The sequence below is a fragment of the Lissotriton helveticus genome, chromosome 1_2 (assembly GCF_964261635.1).
Source record: "Lissotriton helveticus chromosome 1_2, aLisHel1.1, whole genome shotgun sequence".
Classification (NCBI taxonomy): domain Eukaryota; kingdom Metazoa; phylum Chordata; class Amphibia; order Caudata; family Salamandridae; genus Lissotriton; species Lissotriton helveticus.
This window is the reverse complement of record NC_136058.1, coordinates 154750789-154771682: the sequence shown is the minus strand read 5'-3', so window position 1 is coordinate 154771682 and position 20894 is coordinate 154750789. Positions and strand designations below refer to the sequence as shown.

The following is a 20894-nucleotide window of genomic DNA, read 5'->3' as shown; positions in this document are numbered from 1 at the left end:
AAGGGGATGATGAACAGAGCGTTTGAGCAAATCAAACACTCACCCCCAGTCAACTGATCTGGGTTTAATCCATCACCATTCTTTAGCTCACTCGGCCACCCCAGTTCAGACATGGCTATATGCAAATCAGTCTGACCCTGTGCCTCATGGGAACAGTCCAGCCCGAACTGCCAAGCCACGTCTTCCGTGGACCGGAAACAAGCATCCTGGGACCGGTTTCGGATTCATAATCCTCATCAGCCAGGCTATCTTGAATCCAGTGGCCAAGTGAGCAAGGGACTCACGTCTGAGCATACCCTGCCACACTTAGGGCAAACAAAGCGATACAAAAGGGGATGATGGACGGAGCGTTTGAGCAAATCAAACGCTCACCCCCAGTCAACTGATCTCGGTTTAATCCATCACCATTCTTTAGCTCACTCGGCCACCCCAGTTCAGACATGGCTATATCCAAATCAGTCTGACCCTGTGCCTCATGGGAACAGTCCAGCCCGAACTGCCAATCCATGTCTTCCCTGGACCGGAAACAAGCATCCTGGGACCGGTTTCGGATTCATAATCCTCCTCAGCCAGGCTATCTTGAATCCAGTGGCCAAGTGAGCAAGGGACTCTTGTCTGAGCATACCCTGCCTCACTGAGGGTGAGTGTTTGTATTGTCAACGCTCCTTCCATCACCACCTTTGGTTTTTCTTTGTTCGCCCTAAGTTGGCAGGGTATGCTCAGACGCGAGTCCCTTGCTCACTTTGCCACTGGAGTCAAGCAAGCCCGGCTGAAGACGGCTGTAATGCCAGAAACCGGTCCTGGGAAGCTTGATTCCGGTCCAGGGAAGACATGGCTTGGCAGTTCGGGCTGGACTGTTCTCATGAGGCACAGGGTCAGACTGATTTGCATATGGCCATGTCTGAACTGGGGTGGCGGAGTGAGCTAAAGAACGGTGATGGATTAAACCCAGATCAGTTGACTGGGGGTGAGTGTTTGTATTGTCAACGCTCCGACCATCACCACCTTTGGTTTTTCATTGTAAATTACAATGCCTTTTAATTATGTTTTTAAAAATAAAACAAAAATAAAAGGCATTATTTGCAATGCCAATAGCTGAAACTCAGGTCAATGCGAGACCTATTGCATTGTAAACCCTGGTTACATTTAACAATCTAGTTAAAGATGGGAAATTGATTGAACATTAATCTCTTCAAAATGACAGTAGAAAAAGTATGAATATATATTAGCCAGGAATTCAAAAGTATCTGCCATATTATAGTCGAACCTTATCCTAATCTAATTCACGGGGTAAAGCATAAGCAGAAGTGCATTATAGTGCTGAAAGCTAAACCCCAATGCTGCAAATCAATCATCTACTATATCATGAAAGTGGTCCCCACATGGCAGTTATGAATTACTGTATTACACCTAGCCATTTGTAAAATCTATTCTTGATGCATAATGTTCTACATTTTCCCACCAATTTTCTGCACTCTGCACTTTTTATGACCTTTAGAACGGGTGGTAATTGATCTGATAAAGAGGGATCCTTAACAAAATTGTAGGCTCCAAGGTAACTTTCTACAGTTGGTACTGTAGCCTTGTTGGTTAAATCTACTTTTCTGGGTCCAGAATATGTGAAGCAAAAACCAGACTGTGCTTCCAAGACCCTGGTGCAATGTAACATTTAGTGTAGAGTGCGGAGATATTACTGAGTTTAATAATGGTATAATATAATATACTGCATTCTTTGGTTAGCCTCACTAGGAATCCTCTATATATCCGCAAGGGCCAGATATCAATATCCTCCAAAATAATCTCATCTTCCTCTTCCCATGTTTCTATCGCCCCTGATTATGTATGTAAAAGAAAAGATACAGATTCCTATGATTTTACAATTCCTTTCCTAAATGTCAATAAAAAAAAACCTGTCCTATAAATGAGTGTTGTACCTGGACTCGAGTGATTGGCCTTAAAGATACCTAATCTGCAAGTTTTTCCGAAAACTGCAGCAGACTTGAACCAGTGCCGAACAGGAAAAAAGACGGAAATTTGGGGAAGAGTGAATATCCCGCACTTGACCACAAGCTCTGTATCAAGTTTGTTACATCCTGATGTAGGCACTGGTTACAAGTGTACTATGCCGTAGAAATATTCAAGTTTTGGTTTTCTGCAGATGCAGGCACGTACCTGAGAATAACTCCTGCAGGAATATTCATTGAAATAAACTGTAGATTTTTTCCAGATCCCAAAACACTTGGTTTGCATACATTTACATCTCGAGTAAATGAATATTTTTTTTTAAAGCGAACTCTAAAATATAAAACAGACTTGCAGCAACTAACCTAAAATTAAACCATATGCATGTTCAGCAGCTTAGTAGCTTCATTGATAGTTATAAATAGAACACTGATTGCCTGCTACATGCTTGTATTCTGGGCCTCTTCAAATTAAGATATCTGCCATAATTCATCAGTTAGGTTAAGAAGTCCAACATGTACATATGTTATCTAGGACTCTTTAAAAGCCTATTATAGTCCAGATTTTCAGAAATTTAGATTGTTTATCTAAATTTTCTCAAAGCTCTATTTTCAGCACCCAATGTTGAAACTGTTGCCTACATGTCTAATATCGAGTTGGAAAAGTAACCTGATAAATGTGCGTTATTCGTTGAGAAAAATGCATCTGATCCCTTGTGTCCTTGAGCTTTCACCACCCATGATACCTTTTAGTGTCAGTTGCCTCGTTAGTTCTTTACGGCTCGCACGAGCAGGATCCTTGGACACATTCCTATGTTGCACCTCATTTTTTGGTAGACATTTGTCTGGATTTCTAATTGTGTGCTTTCATTTGATTCTTATTGACTGGTAATCGGGTAAAAGTTATTTTTTTTGCCTTTATTCTGTAGGTTTGTCCTGGCTCCTGGCAGAATGCATTCTCTTATTGTCAAATGCCCTTCTTTTGGGAGAAAGAAGGTTGCCTCTGACCCATAGTGTCTCTCTTCCCACCTTTTGTTCAGTGAAGGAATGTGATTTCTGTACAGAAATGTATAAAACAAAACCCTTGAAAACCAAGGGAGTTGATCCGATTCAGAGGCAATTTAAAAAAAGAGAAAAAGGAAGAACTTGAAAAAAGTCCTCCCGCGCGTATGAATCCTCCGCAGAGTAGAATAGAACTCAGCAACTCCTGGGACTTGCCCAGAAGGAGATCCAGAGAAAGGAAGTGAGACCAGCACAAGCGCGGGCCTCCCGCGGCAGCAGGGGGAGAGGGCCTGCGCGATTCCCTTGCGAAGGGTGCAGCAAGACGCAATGATTGCGACCATATGGCGCCACCATATGGCGCCGCACGCTCCCGCAAGGGAATCGCCAGATGTGCACGCGTTGCCATTGCAAGAATATTTTATTTTTTGGCCATTTTAACTGTATTTCTCCTTATTTTGTGTTTTGCATATAAATGAATTTGTAAAACTGTACATTTCCATATAGTTGACTGCGTCGAGACGTAGTCAGTGAGCTCAGAGCTTGCGTTGTTCGAGGCAGACGTTGCTCGTTGCGGTGCTTCCAGCTTTACGGTGCGGCGACAGAGCTGGAGTTCGGGAGCTGGCGTCGATCAGTCCGGACAGCGGTGCGAGTCGGGTGGTGCGTTGCGAAGCTTGCGAGGCGGTGCATAACTCCGGTGCAGTCACAGGACTCGAAGTCAGCAGCAGAGACCGCGTCGGTCAGACCAGTTCGAGACGGTTTCCTTCCAGTCGCGGTGCAGGCTACGGCTCATTGACGGCGTCGAGACGGAGTCGCTGAGCGCAGAGCTTGTGTTGTTCAAGGCGGACGTTGCTCAGTGCGGTGCCTACAGGACACCAGGCCGGTTGTGAGAGTCGGTGACAGCTAGCTGCTTCTGTAGCCACTGGAACAGCAGCAATTCACAAAGGCTGGGGAAGTCCACTGGTCCTGGGACTTCGGTCAGGGGGCAAGCTCTCTTCCAAGCCCTTGGAGATCTTTGCACAAGTTGAAAATAAAGGTACAGTCCACAAAGTCCTTTCTCCTCTCTTTGGAAGTCAGGCAACCACTGCAGGCCAATCCCCCAAGCAGCACTTCAGCTTAGGAATAGTCTCTCCTCAGTTTCTTCAGGTTCCTTCTCCTAAGCAGAGGTTTCATCTTGTCAGTTCCAGGAGTGATCTAATTGAATGGGGGCAGGGTCCCAATACTTATACCCCAAAATCCTTTGTTCTCTGAGGGGAGAGGGGTCTGTGCCCAGTCCAAACCAGTTCCCGAGCACTCTGTTTACCAGACTGCTCCTTTCCTTTCACAGTGCAGGGCAGGAACATCAGACGCCCCACAGGAGGTGGAGCCAGCATTGTGGAAGGCAAGTACAGTCCTGGAGCACTGGTGACAGTCTTCGTTCTCTTCTTTCAGTGTGCAGGGCAGGGACTTCAGACACACCACAGGGGGTGGAGCCGGCATTGTAGAGGTAAGGCCCAGGCCTATTCAATTCCCAGGTGCAACTCCTCCCTCCCATCTGGATGCTGTTCTCGCTATTCACCACCGGGTGGCCCCAGACTGTCTTCTGGAATCCCCCAGCCTAGTTACTCTCAAAACCAAACAAAGGAATACACAACCTAGCAGAGGCAGGCTGAAATGGTTAGGCAAGCAAATACCTACTTTCTAAAAGTGGTATTTGCAAACACAGAATATTAAAATAAACTTTACTAAAATATGTATTTTATTATTCTGAGTCCAGGCATACTAAACTCGAATTTCTGTCATGTTCTCCTAGTCTGTTAGGATTTTAGAATGTAACAATTCTAACCGCCCATTCTGGCCTATTGCAATAGTGAAAAACAAAAATGACTGTAGTTCACTATTAGGACATGCCACACACATCAGGGCTTGTCCTACCTTATACTTACAATGCACCCTGCCCTTGGGCCTACCATATGCAGACAAGGGAAGATTTAGGGACTGGCAAGTGTGTGCACTTGCCCAGTCAGCATGACAGTACCAGACTGCAAGCAGGTTCTGCAATGGCAGACCTTAGACACATTTTACAAGGCTGCTTCTGTGGGTGGCACAACCAGTGCTGCAAGCCCACTAGCAGCATTTGGTTTACAAGCCCCGGGCACACTCAGTGCACTGTACTAGGGTCTGACAAGTAAACCAAACATCCATTCAGGGAACCACTAATCAATACATCAATTTACAGTAGGGAGCACTTGCACTGTGGCACTGGTCAGCAGTGGTAAAGTCCCCCGAGTCATAAAATAGCCAACAACAGGTCAGACCAAATACTGGAGGAAGGCAAAAAGTTCAGGGATGACCCTGCAAAAAGGGCCACGTCCAACATAACCCCCTTTCAGCCAAAATGTAGGGTAGACCAATCACTACCTTGATGGGCTTCCCTGCTTAGGGCGATAGAACATGGACCTGGCCCGCAACAGCAGGGGCATATTCCAGTTCTACGCCAATCTGAACCTATTTCAAATCCTCTGTCCATACTCTCAGGATCCACCCAGCTAATCCATGGGAAACCCTTCTCTTCACCTGTGGACACCACGTGTGCAGCATCTAACCTTAACTTGCTCACAGGTGTGTCCCAACAGACAGACAGCAAGTCACAGTGGCCACTGACAGAAGTCAGGGATGAGACCCAAGTCAGAGGCAAGGACTCCCTCCCTCTGTACCCCCTTCCAGAGTGCTGTACCCTCCCACCTGGAGTGGTACACCAAGAAGACAGACTGGTAGGGACAGTGATTACAGATGTCCCTCCCTCCAGGCCAGGTAACCCCTGTACCTGGCTTCCCAACTCAGGGACCCAACCCTGCAGTTGAACACTTGCCTGGCACACCAGGACTTCCGGGTGAGCACGCATGCTCCCCGAGAGTGACACATAACTCATGTGTCGTGTGACAGTCTGCCTGGCGCAGATCTCCCGTCCCCTGTCCATCTGACAGTGCGCGAAGATCCCCCAGGACAGAAGTGGTGTCACCATGGTCATTTACTGGTGTCGCAGTCATTCTGGCTGGCCCCTGACCCACTGGTTTTTCCACTGGGGACTCTTTCCCCCTCTCACCCCTCCATCTGAACTTCTGCACCCTCCCAACTGGAGCGGCACTGCCAGATCCCAGAACTACTGGAGCTCTGCTTAGAGTCTCCGCGTTCTCTAGTCACTGGAAGATCCTCCTCAAATGGCCTACAAGTACAGCCTAGGCCCCCGACCTGATGTTCCCTTAAGAAACCATCCAAGCCCTGAGACTGGGTTTCAGGAACCTTGGGACAGAATCCACACTCACTCCCCCTTCTCTGAGACAGGAGATGAGCCCCTACACCCCTCCCACTACTCTAGGACCTAGCAGGGCTACACTGAACCTCTTCCATCACACAGGACTGGAAGATAACTGAGCAACTCTTGTTGGAATCACTCCCCAATGCTTCTTCAGACCCTCTGGAATCCACCAAAGGGTCAGCCCCCAATGTGAGCTTCCTGGGGTCAGAGAACTCATTCTCCAACAGGTGTTGGCATAGCTCTGGAAAACAGGGACTTACAATAAGCTCTCCCAGAACTGGATCACACAGCCCGCTACAGTGGTTAACCAAACTATCCTTCACCTCACCATCCAGTGCCTCACACACATACTCCACACCAATCTCCTGAGACTGGCTAGACAGTATCTGACTGTCTCTGTCACACAAATCCCACTCTTCTGAGCGGTCTCCACACTCACATTCCAGGACTTCAACTTTGGGGGAACCCCTCTCCCTGCACCTCTCATGTAGAGTCAGTAGAGTGTCCCTCCCACAACTAGGACCATGAACCCCTACGCCTGTTACCCTATTCCCTTCATGGACACTGTGCACTACTGGAGCTACCTCACGCCCTCGAACCTCCTGGTGTATGCTAACCCCCTGCAAGTCAGGTGTCACATCTCTGGGTGTGTGTACTACTCCCTAAAAACTAGAAAAATCTATTTTGCTGCCTCCATCGGAGCTGGATTCCACCTCCAACTCAGCAAAGCTCACTCGTTGAGCTACACAAATTTCTTGTTGCTGGGCTGAGACACTCATGGTCTCAAGCCTCTCGAGCTCCATATCAAGCTTCCTCATTATCAAGTCATCCTCCATTTGCATTTTCTTTGCCTCTAACTCCAGCTGTACCCTCAACTGGAGGTTGGCCATCTCCATTTCATGCATCCTGTTTTCTCTACTGTCTGCCAACTCCTCTGGAGACAGTCCTCTGGCAGAAACACTGCTACCCACTGGGGAGGGTACTCCCCTTTTCTCCTGAACCAGTGGCTCCTCAAGTTGCTGCACTGCATCCTCATAATTCCCCAAATCATCAGTGGCATTCCTTGCTGCCATCCAGGCCCTCAGCGCCTTATGGTACTGCTCCTTTTTGGTGATTCCCCATGTGGAAATGTTAAACGTTTTGCAGAAGCTTTTGAGCTGCTTGTTGGCATAGCTTTCTAGTTTCTCTTCCTCCCACTCACAGTCAATAGATGCAATGGAGGCTGTCTCCTCCACTCTGACTGAACCAGGCATGATTTTCTTTTTTTTTAAATGGAGATTTCTGGCAGAAACAAGTATCAAAAGTACGTGGCTGCGTTATGGTCTGCACTCACTAAGTAGTGTTCACCAATCACTGTACAGGAGTCACAACTGCAAATTCTAAATCCTTCCGCTGCTTCCAATGTTAGAATTGGGGGTCTCTGGTTGGCACAGGTAGGTACTTGTGACAATCAGGGAACCTCTCCTCTAGTCATGGCAAGGGAATTACCCTCTTAAAATAACCCCTGCACACCCTCTAGGCAGCGTGGCGCGAGCAGTCAAGGCTAGTTGAGAGGCGATGTAAGTTAAGCAGTTGTGACCACATACAGTAACTCAGTGACAACACTACAAATGGACACCACACAGGTTTTATATAAAAATTAAGTATACTTTATATAGAATTATCACAAGACCAATAAACGACAAAAAAAATCCACAGTACTATCAAATTTCTAGAGTTCAGGTTTAAAAAGCTTAATTCAAGGTTCTGTGCGAGTCGGTAGCCTCGTCCGGCTACAGCGTTGCTGAAAAGAACACAGAGTCTAACAAATCCAGCGGACCGCGGCTGTCCGGGGACACTCAAATGTCGATAGACTCAGTCACAGTACCTTTTCCTTAAGGCGGCCGGCACGGATGTGCAAGCCGGTTCCAGTGTTCGTCGCGGTGTAGAAAAAGAAAGCGTTGCAAGTCACGGTGTCCTTCCAGTCGCGGTGCAGGCTACGGCTCGTCGACGGCGTCGAGGCAGAGTCGGTGAGCTCAGAGCTTGCGTTGTTCGAGGCGGACGTTGCTCGTTGCGGTGCTTCCAGCTTTACGGTGCGGCGACAGAGCCGGAGTTCGGGAGCTGGCGTCGATCAGTCCGGACAGCGGTGCGAGTCGGGCGGTGCGTCACGAAGCGTGAGAGGCGGTGCCCAACTCCGGTGCGGTCACAGTTCTCGAAGTCAGCAGCAGTGCCCGCGTCGGTCAGACCAGTTCGAGTCGGTGTAGCGAGGTGTTGCACGTTGCGGTGTCCTTCCGATCGTGGTGCAGGCTACGGCTCATTGACGTCGTCGAGACGGAGTCGGTGAGCGCAGAGCTTGCGTTGTTCGAGGCGGACGTTGCTCAGTGCGGTGCCTACAGGACACCAGGCCGGTCGTGACAGTCAGTCACAGCTCGCTGCCTCTGTAGCCACTGGAACAGCAGCAATTCACAAAGGCTGGTGAAGTCCACTGGTCCTGGGACTTCGGTCAGGGGGCAAGCTCTCTTCCAAGCCCTTGGAGATCTTTGCACAAGTTGAAAATAAAGGTAAAGTCCACAAAGTCCTTTCTCCTCTCTTTGGCATCCAGGCAACCACTGCAGGCCAATCCCCAAGCAGCACTTCAGCTTGAGAATAGTCTCTCCTCAGTTTCTTCAGATTCCTTCTCCTCAGCAGAGGTTTAGTCTCGTCAGTTCCAGGAGTGATCTAATTTCATGGGAGCAGGGTCCCAATACTTATACCCTAAAATCCTTGGTTCTATGAGGGGAGAGGGGCCTGTACCCAGTCCAAACCAGTTCCCTGAGCACTCTGTTTACCAGACTGCTCCTTTCCTTTCACCGTGCAGGGCAGGAACATCAGACGCCCCACAGGAGGTGGAGCCAGCATTGTGGAAGGCAAGTACCAGACGCCCCACAGGAGGTGGAACCAGCATTGTGGAAGGCAAGTACAGTCCTGGAGCACTGTTGACAGTCTTCCTTCTCTTCTTTCAGTGTGCAGGGCAGAGACATCAGACACACCACAGGGGGTGGAGTCGGCATTGTAGAGGGAAGGCCCAGCCCTATTCAGGTCCCAGGTGCAACTCCTCCCTGCTGCTGATCTCGCTATTCACCAACGGGTGGCCCCAGACTGTCTCCTGGACTCCCTCATCACTGTTACTCACAAAACCAGACAAAGGAATACACAACCTAGCAAAGGTGGGCTGAAATGGTTAGGCAAGCAAATACCTACTCTCTAAAAGTGGTATTTGCAAACACAGAATATTAAAATAAACTTTACTAAAAGATGTATTTTATTATTCGGAGTCCAGGCATTCTAAACTCGAATTTCTACCATGTTCTCTGAGTCTGTTAGAATTGTTACATTCTATAATCCTAACAGCCCACTCTGGCCTATGAAGAACAGGTAGCCTTGCAATACTGAAAAACGAAAATGGCTGTAATTCACTATTAGGACATGCCACACACATCAGGGATTGTCCTACCTTATACTTACAATGCACCCTGCCCTTGGGCCTACCATAGGGGTGGCTAATATGCAGACAAGGGAAGGTTTAGGGACTGGCAAGTGGGTGCACTTGCCCAGTCTGCATGATAGTATCAGACTGCAATGGCAGACCTTAGACACATTTTTACAAGGCTGCTTCTGGGGGTGGCACAACCAGTGCTGCAAGCCCACTAGCAGCATTTGGTTTAAAAGCCCCGGGCACACTCAGTGCACTGTACTAGGGTCTGACAAGTAAACCAACCGTCCAATCAGGGTACCACTAATCAACACATCAATTTACAGTAGGGATTACTTGCACTCTGGCACTGGTCAGCAGTGGTAAAGTGCCCGGAGTCATAAAATAGCCAACAGGTCAGACCAAATACTGGAGGAAGGCAAACAGTTCAGGGATGACCCTACAAAAAGGGCCAAGTCCAACAACTATCCATGTTGGAAAAGCCATTTTCTCCACTGCCTTCCCTTTGTGCTCCAGAGAGCCCCAGAACATCCATACGATGGACCCTTGTGCAGTCAATGAAAAAGATCAGCACCCTTTTAAGTCAAGCCAAAGGGATCTCTTTTCCTCAGTCAAAGGTGAGGTGGATTGAAAAACATTGGTAAACAGATACATAGGCCAATTTTTTGTACGAAGGCTACCTGGGACTCCAGTAGGTCCTCTTGAAGTGGTAGCTGGATCAAAGAGCAAATGCTCATGCTCAGCTGCTCTGGGAACCATGCTCTCATGACCCAATCCAGGACCATTAAGATGACTTGGGCCCAGTCTGTCCTGGCTTTCTCATAACTCGTGGCATAAGAGAACAGTGGCAGGAACGCGTATTGGAAACATGTGTCACATCACAGTCAAAATAAGACAGTCAGTGACTTTGCTGGAGGAAACTATAGTGTGCAGTAGAGATGAGACAGAGTTCTCGCCGGTGGCAAACAAATTTAACCTGGACAAGCTTCATTGATCAAACATGTGCCTTGCCATCTCGGGGGGAGGGGAGGAAGAGATGCTACTAATGATCAACAAGCAGACGCATGCTCAGCTCAACTGCTGTGGCATTTAGAGATACGGTTGGATGGTTAGCTACCAGAAGGATAGATGTTCTATTGGTCCAGCCACCTCCATAGATCTAGGGCCTCCTAGCACAGGCCCGAGAATCCTGTTCCGGTCTACCTTTTCATGGTACTGTTGCCTGTAAGGACCTGCACAAGTCTTTACTAGATGGAGTAGTAATTGCAAACACAACAGTGATGGACAGAATGTGGATCAATGTCACACATTCACCCCAGTCATGGGGCACAGGGTCAGCGCTGATTTGCATATCGCCATTGTCTAACCCAGGGTGGTGTGGAGTGGAAAAACGATGGATTTGGGCCCGGATCTTTTGACTGGGGTGAATGTGTGACATTGATCCACATTCTGTCCATCACTGTTGTGTTTGCAATTACCGCTCTAAGTGTACTGGGGATGCTCAGACGTGAGTCCCAGGCACTCTGCACCACTGGAGTCAAGCTAGCCGGGCTGATGAGAGGTGTTACCTCGAAACCGGGCCGGTCCTCGGATGCTTGTTTCCGTTCTGGGAAGGACATGGCGTTTGTAGTTCGGACTGGACTGTTCCCATGGGGCACAGGGTCAGCGCTGATTTGCATATCGCCATTGTCTAACCCAGGGTGGTGTGGAGTGGAAAAACGATGGATTTGGGCCCAGATCTTTTGACTGGGGTGAATGTGTGACATTGATCCACATTCTGTCCATCACTGTTGTGTTTGCAATTTACTAGATGGAGGGCAGGAATTTGTGGCCAAACCGCTTGCCTGGAGTTCCAAAAGGCTTCTTTAGAGGTTGCAGTCTACTGCAGATCAGAGGCCTGTGAGCGACACCTCTCGGAAATACAATTCCACTTGAGCAATAATGAGACTATCACAACTGTGATGCCTGTGTCGGGATGGTAGAGTGGCATGCAGCAGGACGGGATGACATTTGTTTGCCACTACAGACGATCCTGAGCCAACTCCTCAAAGATCTGAATAGAGTTAGAGAGACAGCCCTTATGCTGGACCCGCTAAGCAGATTTTCCACTGAAGAGTCTGCACATGCTCCCTTGTGTTCAAGACAAGGAGGATGCACAATGATAAAACTCCAAGAAGCCTCAGAGATGTCCTCACTGAGACCCAGGATTGAGCCGGAAACTTAGGGATCATATCCTGAATGTCCCGAAATCGCTGCAGTGGTGACAAAGCCATGACAGGCACCATATCCAGGACAGCTCCAAAGAAGGTCCTGCCAGACTAGGGACACCATCCAGTCTAAAGGGTCGAGAGCAGAAAAAATCTGAGACAGGGCGAGTATCTTGAATTTGACTTTCTGCCTACTAGATAGCTTTCTGCGGAGGTCCAATATAGGCCTGAGGCTTCAGTCTTTTGGTATAATGCAGTAGAGAGAACAGCACTCCTCTCTCCAAAGCCTGCACCCATTTAATAGCACCTGTTGCCAGCAAAAGGGTAAACTCTTTGCAGCAAGATTATGGAATGAGCTGCTGACAATTATTCTGATGGTTGGGCAGGTTGGGGGCGGCTGTCAGGAGAGGAATCAAAGGCAGGGAAGAAATAAAAGACAAGGGGCTTTTGAATGATTTGCAAAACCCATCGGTTTGATGTGATGGCTGTCCAGCCAACTAGTAAAAAAGAACATTCCCTTTCCGAAGGTATCAATAAATTTCAATTCTCTATCCGGAGGACTGTTTGAAAGGTAATTAGGCTGTAAGGCTAGGGGTGCCTTGTCACACAACTAGGATCATGAGAAGTCAGCCTACGTCGCCTGGCAACATAGACAGACCGAAGGGCTTGAGCACAGCTAGGGCCAAGTGTCCATAATGCTGTTTGTATGAGCCTCTTTGAAGGGCAACACTGGCTGGCTTAGTAGACACTGGACCTGGTTAAAGTAACCTGCGTTAACAGGTTTGCCTTAGTTTCAAAAATAGTCAACTGTAAAAAAGTACAAAGAGAGTCTGTTTGATAACATGGTTCAAGCTTGGGGTTCTAACCTCCAGACTCCGGTCCACTCTGGTGTTATTTATCCCAAACTTTAATCAAGATGAAGGAGGCATATAGTACGTCACTTTAAGAATGCATTGAACATAGTCCATTAAACCACACTAGTCAGTTGTGATTACATTTCCATTTAATGTATTCATTATTACTTTATTAAAATGTTCATTTTGACCACAATTGGCCTCTGTTACATCTACCTCCATTATGGCAAATTAGCAGAATGCCCATCACATGTGTATTCACAGCCAACATGCATTTCGCAGTAACCCGCATACATAAGTTTCTGCCCAGTCAATGTATTCATTTGTCTGCCCACTGAGGGTCTTTATTGTCTCAATTTTATTTTTAAGTTTGTCCTTTTCTCAACACACGCCCTGTTAAAACGCAATCCAACACCCCATCTTTACTTTTTGTGGGAAGTGGTAGCAGAAAGGTTCACATGAGCAAAAGTAGGATTCCTCCTGGAACTACACACTGGCCATGTGGGAACCAACAGACAAATCCTTAGTCAGTGCAACATTGTTCAGACAATGCCATCACCCAAGGAATATGCTTTTGCATTGGCATCCAAGACAACATTTACTTGTCAGTTACAGCTTGTCAATATTGCTTTGTGAAAGTACCAGGAGTTTACAACTAGGATCCACAGGCGCAGAGCCACAATCAAAGGAAAAGGCATGATAGCAGTAACACCATTTTTTATTTTACATCTTATCCAACAATATTCACTATCATTGGGTAAATAAAAAAAAAACCTGGGCCTTATGGAATGTGTGTTACATAAACCTGGTTTGAATTCTGCTTTTTGAAAAAATATTACAATTATCTTAATTTCAACTGTCCTTTCTCTTTAACCAGTTATTCAAGGACCTGTATGGCAACTAATTGCATCAGTGGATGGAAAGTAAATGTCCTTGGGTAACTCCAAGTAGAATTCTATTTTTTCAGATAATCTCTTTCTTATTTAGAGGGAAAATTTGCCAATCTTATCAGACACGGCCTGCATTACCGACTTGAATAGGTCTTTTACTTACTCAATTTTAATACACCAACTGTGTTCAAGGGCACAACAGGCTAGTGTAATTTAACTGTGGTTATATGGACTGTTTTTACAACAAATGGCTGGGGCGCAAGAAGACTAGTAAAAAACATTCAAAAAAGAAAAATCAGTAGAGGACACTGGCTAGAGCATTGGTAGCACTGTGAGATTGAGTGATGAGGTGTGCGTGAAGACGTACACAGTGCTGCAAAGAAAGTAAGATCAGACTGTCAGGGAACTGTCAATGCAGCAGAGAAGTTAATGAAAGTGATAGGCTGGACAATGAGCTGTAAGAAAATAAATGTGAAGGGTCTCAGTCAAGCATACGATCAGGAAGGGCCCTTTTGTGAACTGAACTGAAATAATTAAATATAGCTAAGAGGACAGCATTTAAAACGTATTTGATGAAAAGAAAACTTACCACAATCAGATGACCACAATTTCGGACCTCTCCTCATTACATGAGGACTCTGGATGGACCCATGCCACGGAGAATTTTGATCCAGCAATCCACCCAAACGTATTATTGCTGGTGAACCAAAAGGGCTCCCCAGATCGTACATGGCGGACTTTAAGTTGGAAGGTAACTTCGTCCCTATTGGCACAGGAGTGCTGGGATCCTTCTGTATCTGCGAAGGTACTTCTTCTGTAAAAGAAACTCCTGACAGAGAAGAAAAATGATAAAGTATCTTTGCTTTCACAATAGCATAGCATTCAATCTGTGGTAGCATGGTTAATGAAGAAGGAAATATTACTTAGTTCTGCATCATAGCTATCTTCACTAAAGTCATTAAAGCAGAATAACCCACCTGCATGCAGAGATCCCGAGACCCCTTTTTTATATATTTATTTTTAATCCATTCAGTACCAAAAACATGAAGTGGAGGTCAACGCTACAAACTTCCAAAAACAGGTGCCACCTCCATAGTTAAAAACAGTCAGCTTTTACAGATGTTTTTTTCTGGAAATGACCAATGTTGTGAAACACAAATACAGCATTGGAGCACCTAGCTGAAAATGCGCTACAGAAGTAACAGGAACCTCTAGTAAACCTCTACACCATAGAAAGAAAAATGTAGGCAAAGGCACCCATTAAGTCCAGAGATCGCAAGGTTTCAAAAGCTGCAATCAATTAATCAATCAATCAAGAACTTGTAGAGTGCACTACTTACCCGTGAGGGTCTCAAGGCACTGGGGGGAAATGGGGGGGGGGGGGCTACTGGTCGAACAGCCAGGACTGGAGTTGCCTCCTGAAGGTCAGCAGGTCTTGGGTTTGGTGTAGGCTCAGTGGGAGGGGGTTCCAGGTCTTGGCGGTGAGGTGGGAGAAGGATCTGCCACGGTGGTTGTTCTTCAGATGCGAGGGACGGTGGCGAGGGCAAGGTCGGCGGAGCGGAGCTGGCGGTTGGGGATCAAGAAGGAAAGTAGTCTTTTGAGGTAGGCTGGGCCTGTCTTGTGGAGTGCCTTGTGTGCGTGGATGAGGCGCTTGAAGGAAATCCTCTTGTTGACTGGGGGCCAATGCAGGTTTCTCAGGTGGGGGGTGATGTGGCTGTGGCGTGGTACGTCAAGGATCAGGCGTGCAGAGGCGTTTTGAATGCATTGCAGTCGCTTGAGGAGCTTGGCCGGGGCTCCCGTGTAGAGGGCATTTCCATAGTCGTGCCTGCTACTATCGAGGGCCTGGGTGACTGTCTTTCTTGTATCTGTTGGGCCCCACCTGTAGATCTTGCAGAGCATGCGGAGGGTGTTGAAGCAGGAGGAGGAGGCTGCGTGGACTTGCTTGGTCATGGAGAGTGTTGAGTCGAGGATGACTCCCAGGTTGCGTGCGTGGTCGGTGGGTGTCGGGGCAGCCTCCAGTGCCGTGGACCACCAGGAGTCGTCCCAGACTGAAGGGTTGGAGCGGAGGAGGAGGACCTCCGTCTTGTCAGTGTTCAGCTTCAGTCGGCTGATCTTCATCCAGTCGGCGACAGCCTTCATTCCTTCGTGGAGGTTGGATTTGGCAGTGAGGGGGGCCCAGTTGAGTGTCGTCAGCGTAGGAGATTATGTTGAGGTTGTGCTGTCGGGCGACTTGTGTGAGCGGGGCCAAGTAGATGTTGAACAGTGTCGGGCTGAGGGATGATCCCTGGGGTAGGTCGCAGATGATCTTGGAGGCTTTGGATCAGAATGGGGGGGGAGGCGGACGCTCTGGGTTCTGCCGGAGAGGAAGGAGGTGGTGGTCCATTCCAGGCTTTGTCTCGGATCCCTGCGTCGTGGAGGCGTGTGTGTAGTGTGAGGTGGCAGACAGTGTCGAAGGCAGTGAGAGGTCCAGGAGGATGAGGGCCGCGGTCTTACCGTTGTCCAGCAGGGTCCTAATGTCGTCGGTTGCGGCGATGAGGGCAGTCTCAGTGCTGTGGTTGCTGTGGATACCTGACTGGGATGTGTCCAGGATGCTGTTTTCTTCGGGGTATCGGGTAAGCTGTCTGTTGATGATCTTCTTGATGACCTTGGCTGGGAACGGAAGTAGGGAGATGGGCCGGAAGTTCTTGAGGTCTCTCGGGTCCGCCTTGGGTTTTTTAAGTAGGGCGTTGATCGGCGTGTTTCCAGCTCTCTGGGAAGGTCGCGGTCTCGAAAGAGAGATTGATGACGTTGCGCAGGTGGGGTGCAATGGAGCTGCTGGCTTTGTTGAAGATGTGGTGTGGGAATGGGTCTGACGGGGAGCCGGAGTGGATTTTGCTCATGGTCTTGATGGCGTCATCAATGCTCATCTTGGCCAGGGCTGGCAAGGGGTTCTGGTCGATGGTGTGCTGAGAGTCTGGAGTGTCGATGTCTGTTGGGGCTGTCTGGGTGTTGAAGCTGTTGTGGATGTCAGCGATCTGGCGGTGGAGGAAGGTGGTGAGGGAATCGCACAGGGCTTGCGACGGCGGGATGTCGTTGGTGTTGGAGCCGAGGTTGGAGAGTTCCTTTACGATGTTTCAGAGCTCCTTGCTGTTGTGTGTGTTGTTGTCGAGGCGGTCTTTGAATGAGGTCCTCTTGGCAGACCTGATGAGGTGGTGTTTGCGGATGGCGTCTTTGTGGGCTGTGTGGCTGTCCGGTGTCTTTTCAGTGTGCCGTTTCTTCTCTAGTTTCCGGCAGGTTCGTTTGGAGGCTAGGAGTTCTGGGTTGAACCAGCTAGCTCTGTTGCTGGTGTCTCTGTAGGTGGGTTTCTTCAGCGGGGCGAGGGTGTTGGCGCAGTCCAGCGCCTGAGGTTGCGGGCAGCGTCAGTGTTGGAGGGTTCGGTGGGTGGGCCGAGAGCGAGGTTTGCGTGTAGTTGGTCTTCGGTGATTTTGCTCCAGCAGCGGCGGGGAATCTGTTGGGTGCTGTGGTGTGTGGTGGATTTCTGGAAGGTGAAGTGGATGCAGCGGTGGTCGGTCCAGAGGAGTTCGGTGGTGTGGCTGAAGGAGATGTGGGAGCTTGAGAAGACAGGGTCGAGTGTGTGGCCGGCGGAATGGGTTGGCGTCGTGACGAGCTGCCTCAGTCTGAGGTTGTCGATCAGGGTGGTGGAGTTGCTGTCGTTGTTCTCAAGGTGAAAGTTCAGGTCTTCGAGGAGGATGCAGTCGGTGGAGGTCAGGGCGTGCGTGCTGATGAAGTCGGCGATGGAGTCGCTGAACTGGGGTTGTGGTCCGGTGGGTCTGTAGACGAGGGTGGTGGTGGGGTCTGTTTGGATCTGGAAATGCATGTGTTCGGCGGTGCTGAGAGTGTCGTTGGATGTGGTCGAGACCCTGATGCTGTTCTTCTGGACGATGGCGATTCCTACTCAGAGTCCGTTGGTGCGGCCTCTGCGGGTGATCTTGTAGCCGTCTGGGATGGGTATGGCGATGTCGGGTGTGGTGGAGTCGTTCATCCAGGTCTCGGTCATGAAGGCGACATCTGGGGATAATGTGTCAAGCAGGTCCCAGAGCTCGACGGCATGTTTGCGTGCAGAGCGGGTGTTCAGTAGGATGCATCGGAGGTGGCTGAGGTCCTTCTTGGCGGGTGGTTCGGCGGCTCTGAGGCTGGTGTAGCTGCAGTTCAGGCAGGTGAAGGGACCATGTGTGCGTCTCGGGGCAGCCTTGATGCAGGTGTGGGTACATCCGGAGTTGAGAGCGTGCAGTGTGCTGGCATCATAGCGGTGGCGGTCGTCGTGGTAGGTGCGGGGACCAGGGGTTCTGGCGCTGGGCGCGGTCCAGGCGCACACGGGCTTACCTTAGGCGCGCCTTTGGCGAGCCAGCGGCCGTCATATATGGGGAGGTGGGAGGGAGGAGCAGCTGGAAGGCAGGGGCAGCAAATAGCAAGTCAGGGGGCAGGCCGCAGAAGATGAAACAGCGGGAACAGGAGCAGCGAAGGGAACGGAAGCAAGGGCACAGAATCACAGGGCAACGATGGGAAACAGAGGGAAAAAGGGCACAGAGTCACAGGAGCAACGATGGGGACCAGAAGGAAAAGGGCACAGAATCACAGGGCACGATGGGAACAGGGGGGAAAAAAGGGTACAGGAGAAAATACAGGCACAGGGAAAAGACAGGCAATAACAGTCACAGACAGCAAAAGCAATAAAAACAATAAGGGTAATACAATAAATCACACCGACAATAGAACAAACCTAAGGCCTACCACTGGCCACCAGTGATAAGGCGCAGGTGGTAGCCTGCGGGTGGAGGAGGGTCTCAACTTTGCTCAGCATCGGCAGGGTCAGGACGCACAGGCGGTGCTGTGCAAAGGGGGAGCGACCTACCTAACAAGGTCAAGGGTCACTGCTCCTTTAAGGAGTCCACAGGTTCCATGGCACAGCATGCACTGTACTGGCTGTTTGACTCAGAGCCTCAGTTCTTTTTGAAGGAAATAACTAACCTGCTTATATTGACAACTGGGGAGGAGTCAGATTTGTTTAGGACTTCAGTGAAAATACCTACGATGCATAACTAGGGTTGCAATTAACATTTCCTTGTACTTTGTAGATTGATCACTCCTAGTCAAACACAGAATAGAGTAGTAAACGTATCTCTCAAATCAAGGTTATCAGTCAACAGTGAAGAAAAGAAAGCTGAAACAAATCTTGGAAAAAAAGGTGTGCGGCCAACTAAAGTGTAAGTTGTGGCATCCTCATCAAAAAGGTAATGCTTAGTGCAAATATGAACAGAGCTCTCTGTGTGTGTCTGACTTGCATAGCTATACTAATATTAGCTTTCTCAACCAGGCAGTAGTCGCTGCCTTCTCTCACTCAGAATGCGCCCCAGGTCTGCCAAGTGGGGGTCTGTTGGCTATCTGGCAACCAGCAATGTGTGGTTCTGAAGACACCATGCTGGTATAGAAAGGCCTATAATTGACAAAGAGATGATTCATTTTAGGATGAACTTTTGTCTTCTGTCAATAGAATCAGAATATTTTCCTGATATCACCCAAGTGAAGATACTTCTCTGCAGGGTAAAGGGAGCACACAAAAATAATACCGGAAAAGACATAGTATGATTTACGCAAATGTAAGACACGATTTTAAGCAGAAAAGCAGGATGCGTCCTTAAAAGTACCTTGTTATGATAGAAAACTGTAGGGTTCTACTGCCAAAAAACGCTGAAGCTTAAGATCCCTACTTATTGATGTAACTGCCTGGAAACTCTCTCTACTGATCTATAGGATCCATAGGCTCAGTAGAGGTGTGCCCCACTAGCTTTCTTGCAATGTTTTTTTCTCTCCTCTTCTACACAGAAGTATTCAAGCTTTTGCTCATCCAAAATCCCTTGCGACCTTTGTGTTTTTGTATAAAAAAAAACCTCCCATTCTTCAACTGAATGAGGAGGGTAAACAGACCGTACACACGGAGTGGGTCAGGTGCTGAGTTTTTCCTCCTGCAGAAGAGGCATTTCACAAATAGGGAATGCATTTGTGAAAATAATGCCATTTAAAGAGGGTGAAAGTAAAAAAGGACAGAAAGGCTTTCGTAGACATGTAGAATGTCGAATGATGGTGAAATGTTCTGAAATCCTTTCAGTACAAGTCAGAAAAAATAACGGAGGCTATGAAGCAAATTGCCAGTGCACTGCATTCTGGGAGATGGAACCTTATGGTTCCTTAAACCAACAGTATATTTTTCAGCTCTGAGGACATTCTTGACCCCGGCTGGCACTGTTTCCTTCTATTTTCTCTCTGTAACAGGATTTTAGAGGATCCTTCTACTTATTTAGCATACATTTCTCAGCTAGGTGAGGCAAAGTTGCATTTGTATTGAATATTACTGGCAATATCTAGGAAGGACCAAGAAAGAAATCAGTAAATGCTGATGTTTTTTTTTTTCGCCTTTGGAAATGACGTCTATTTTTGGAAGTTTGTAGTACTGACCGCTAGTTCAAGTTCTACTCACTGCATCGATAAAGTTTCCTGGGCTCCCACGTGCTGGATGGAATAGTCTACATTTATGGTCATCAGTGAGGATCCTACGACCCAGAATCACTCTCATTACACCTTGGGAATGCAGTCCAGTATGAACCTGATCTGTGGAAATCAGGGAATTCATGCTGCACATTTCCAAACAATTGTAATTTCATAGAAGAAAAGTATGTCTATGCTTTGTGTAGTGAAGTTAAAACAAGGGGACGGAAAAGGCAATTTGCTACACGAATAGAGAAAGCTAGGGTACCTGAACTGGAGGAGGATGTCCTTGAATCTGCTGATGAGGAAGGTATTTTCACTCTTCCATTTGTGGCTGCAGCTTCCTGGTGAGCAACCAGTTTACACGTCAGATTGGTTAACAAATTTAAACACTCTCTCGATATTGCAGTCCAATTGTGAGGATGTCCACCTTTTAAAGAAAGAATTTCATATGAATTTGGTGTTTGGCACTTTGTATTAAGTTGGTTTCAGAGTTATTCTTACAAGGAAATGGTATAGAAAACGTGCATTAAAACAATAAAATGCTGTGGACATTAATGAAACATAGCACCTCATTTTGTAAGCTACGAAGCTTAAACCCCTTGGTTGGACTGGGAAGAAGCAGGTGTAAAACTCATCAGGTCTACCTTTTATATGAGACTTTCCAGTACTTGAGAATATAAGACTCATTCTCACTCTACCATGCAGCCTG

General features: G+C 48.0%; 1 protein-coding gene across 1 annotated transcript in view; it reads right to left on the bottom strand.

Annotated features, from left to right (window-relative positions):
- Positions 1-20894, bottom strand: part of NDC1 (NDC1 transmembrane nucleoporin) — a 290787-nt gene that overhangs the window by 79855 nt on the left and 190038 nt on the right. Inside the window, exons 11-12 of the mRNA XM_078670466.1 lie at positions 20451-20612; positions 14250-14489 (exon numbers count right to left, since the gene is read on the bottom strand). Of these exons, the coding sequence (XP_078526592.1) occupies positions 14250-14489; positions 20451-20612 (402 nt within the window). The remainder of the gene's footprint in view (positions 1-14249; positions 14490-20450; positions 20613-20894) is intronic.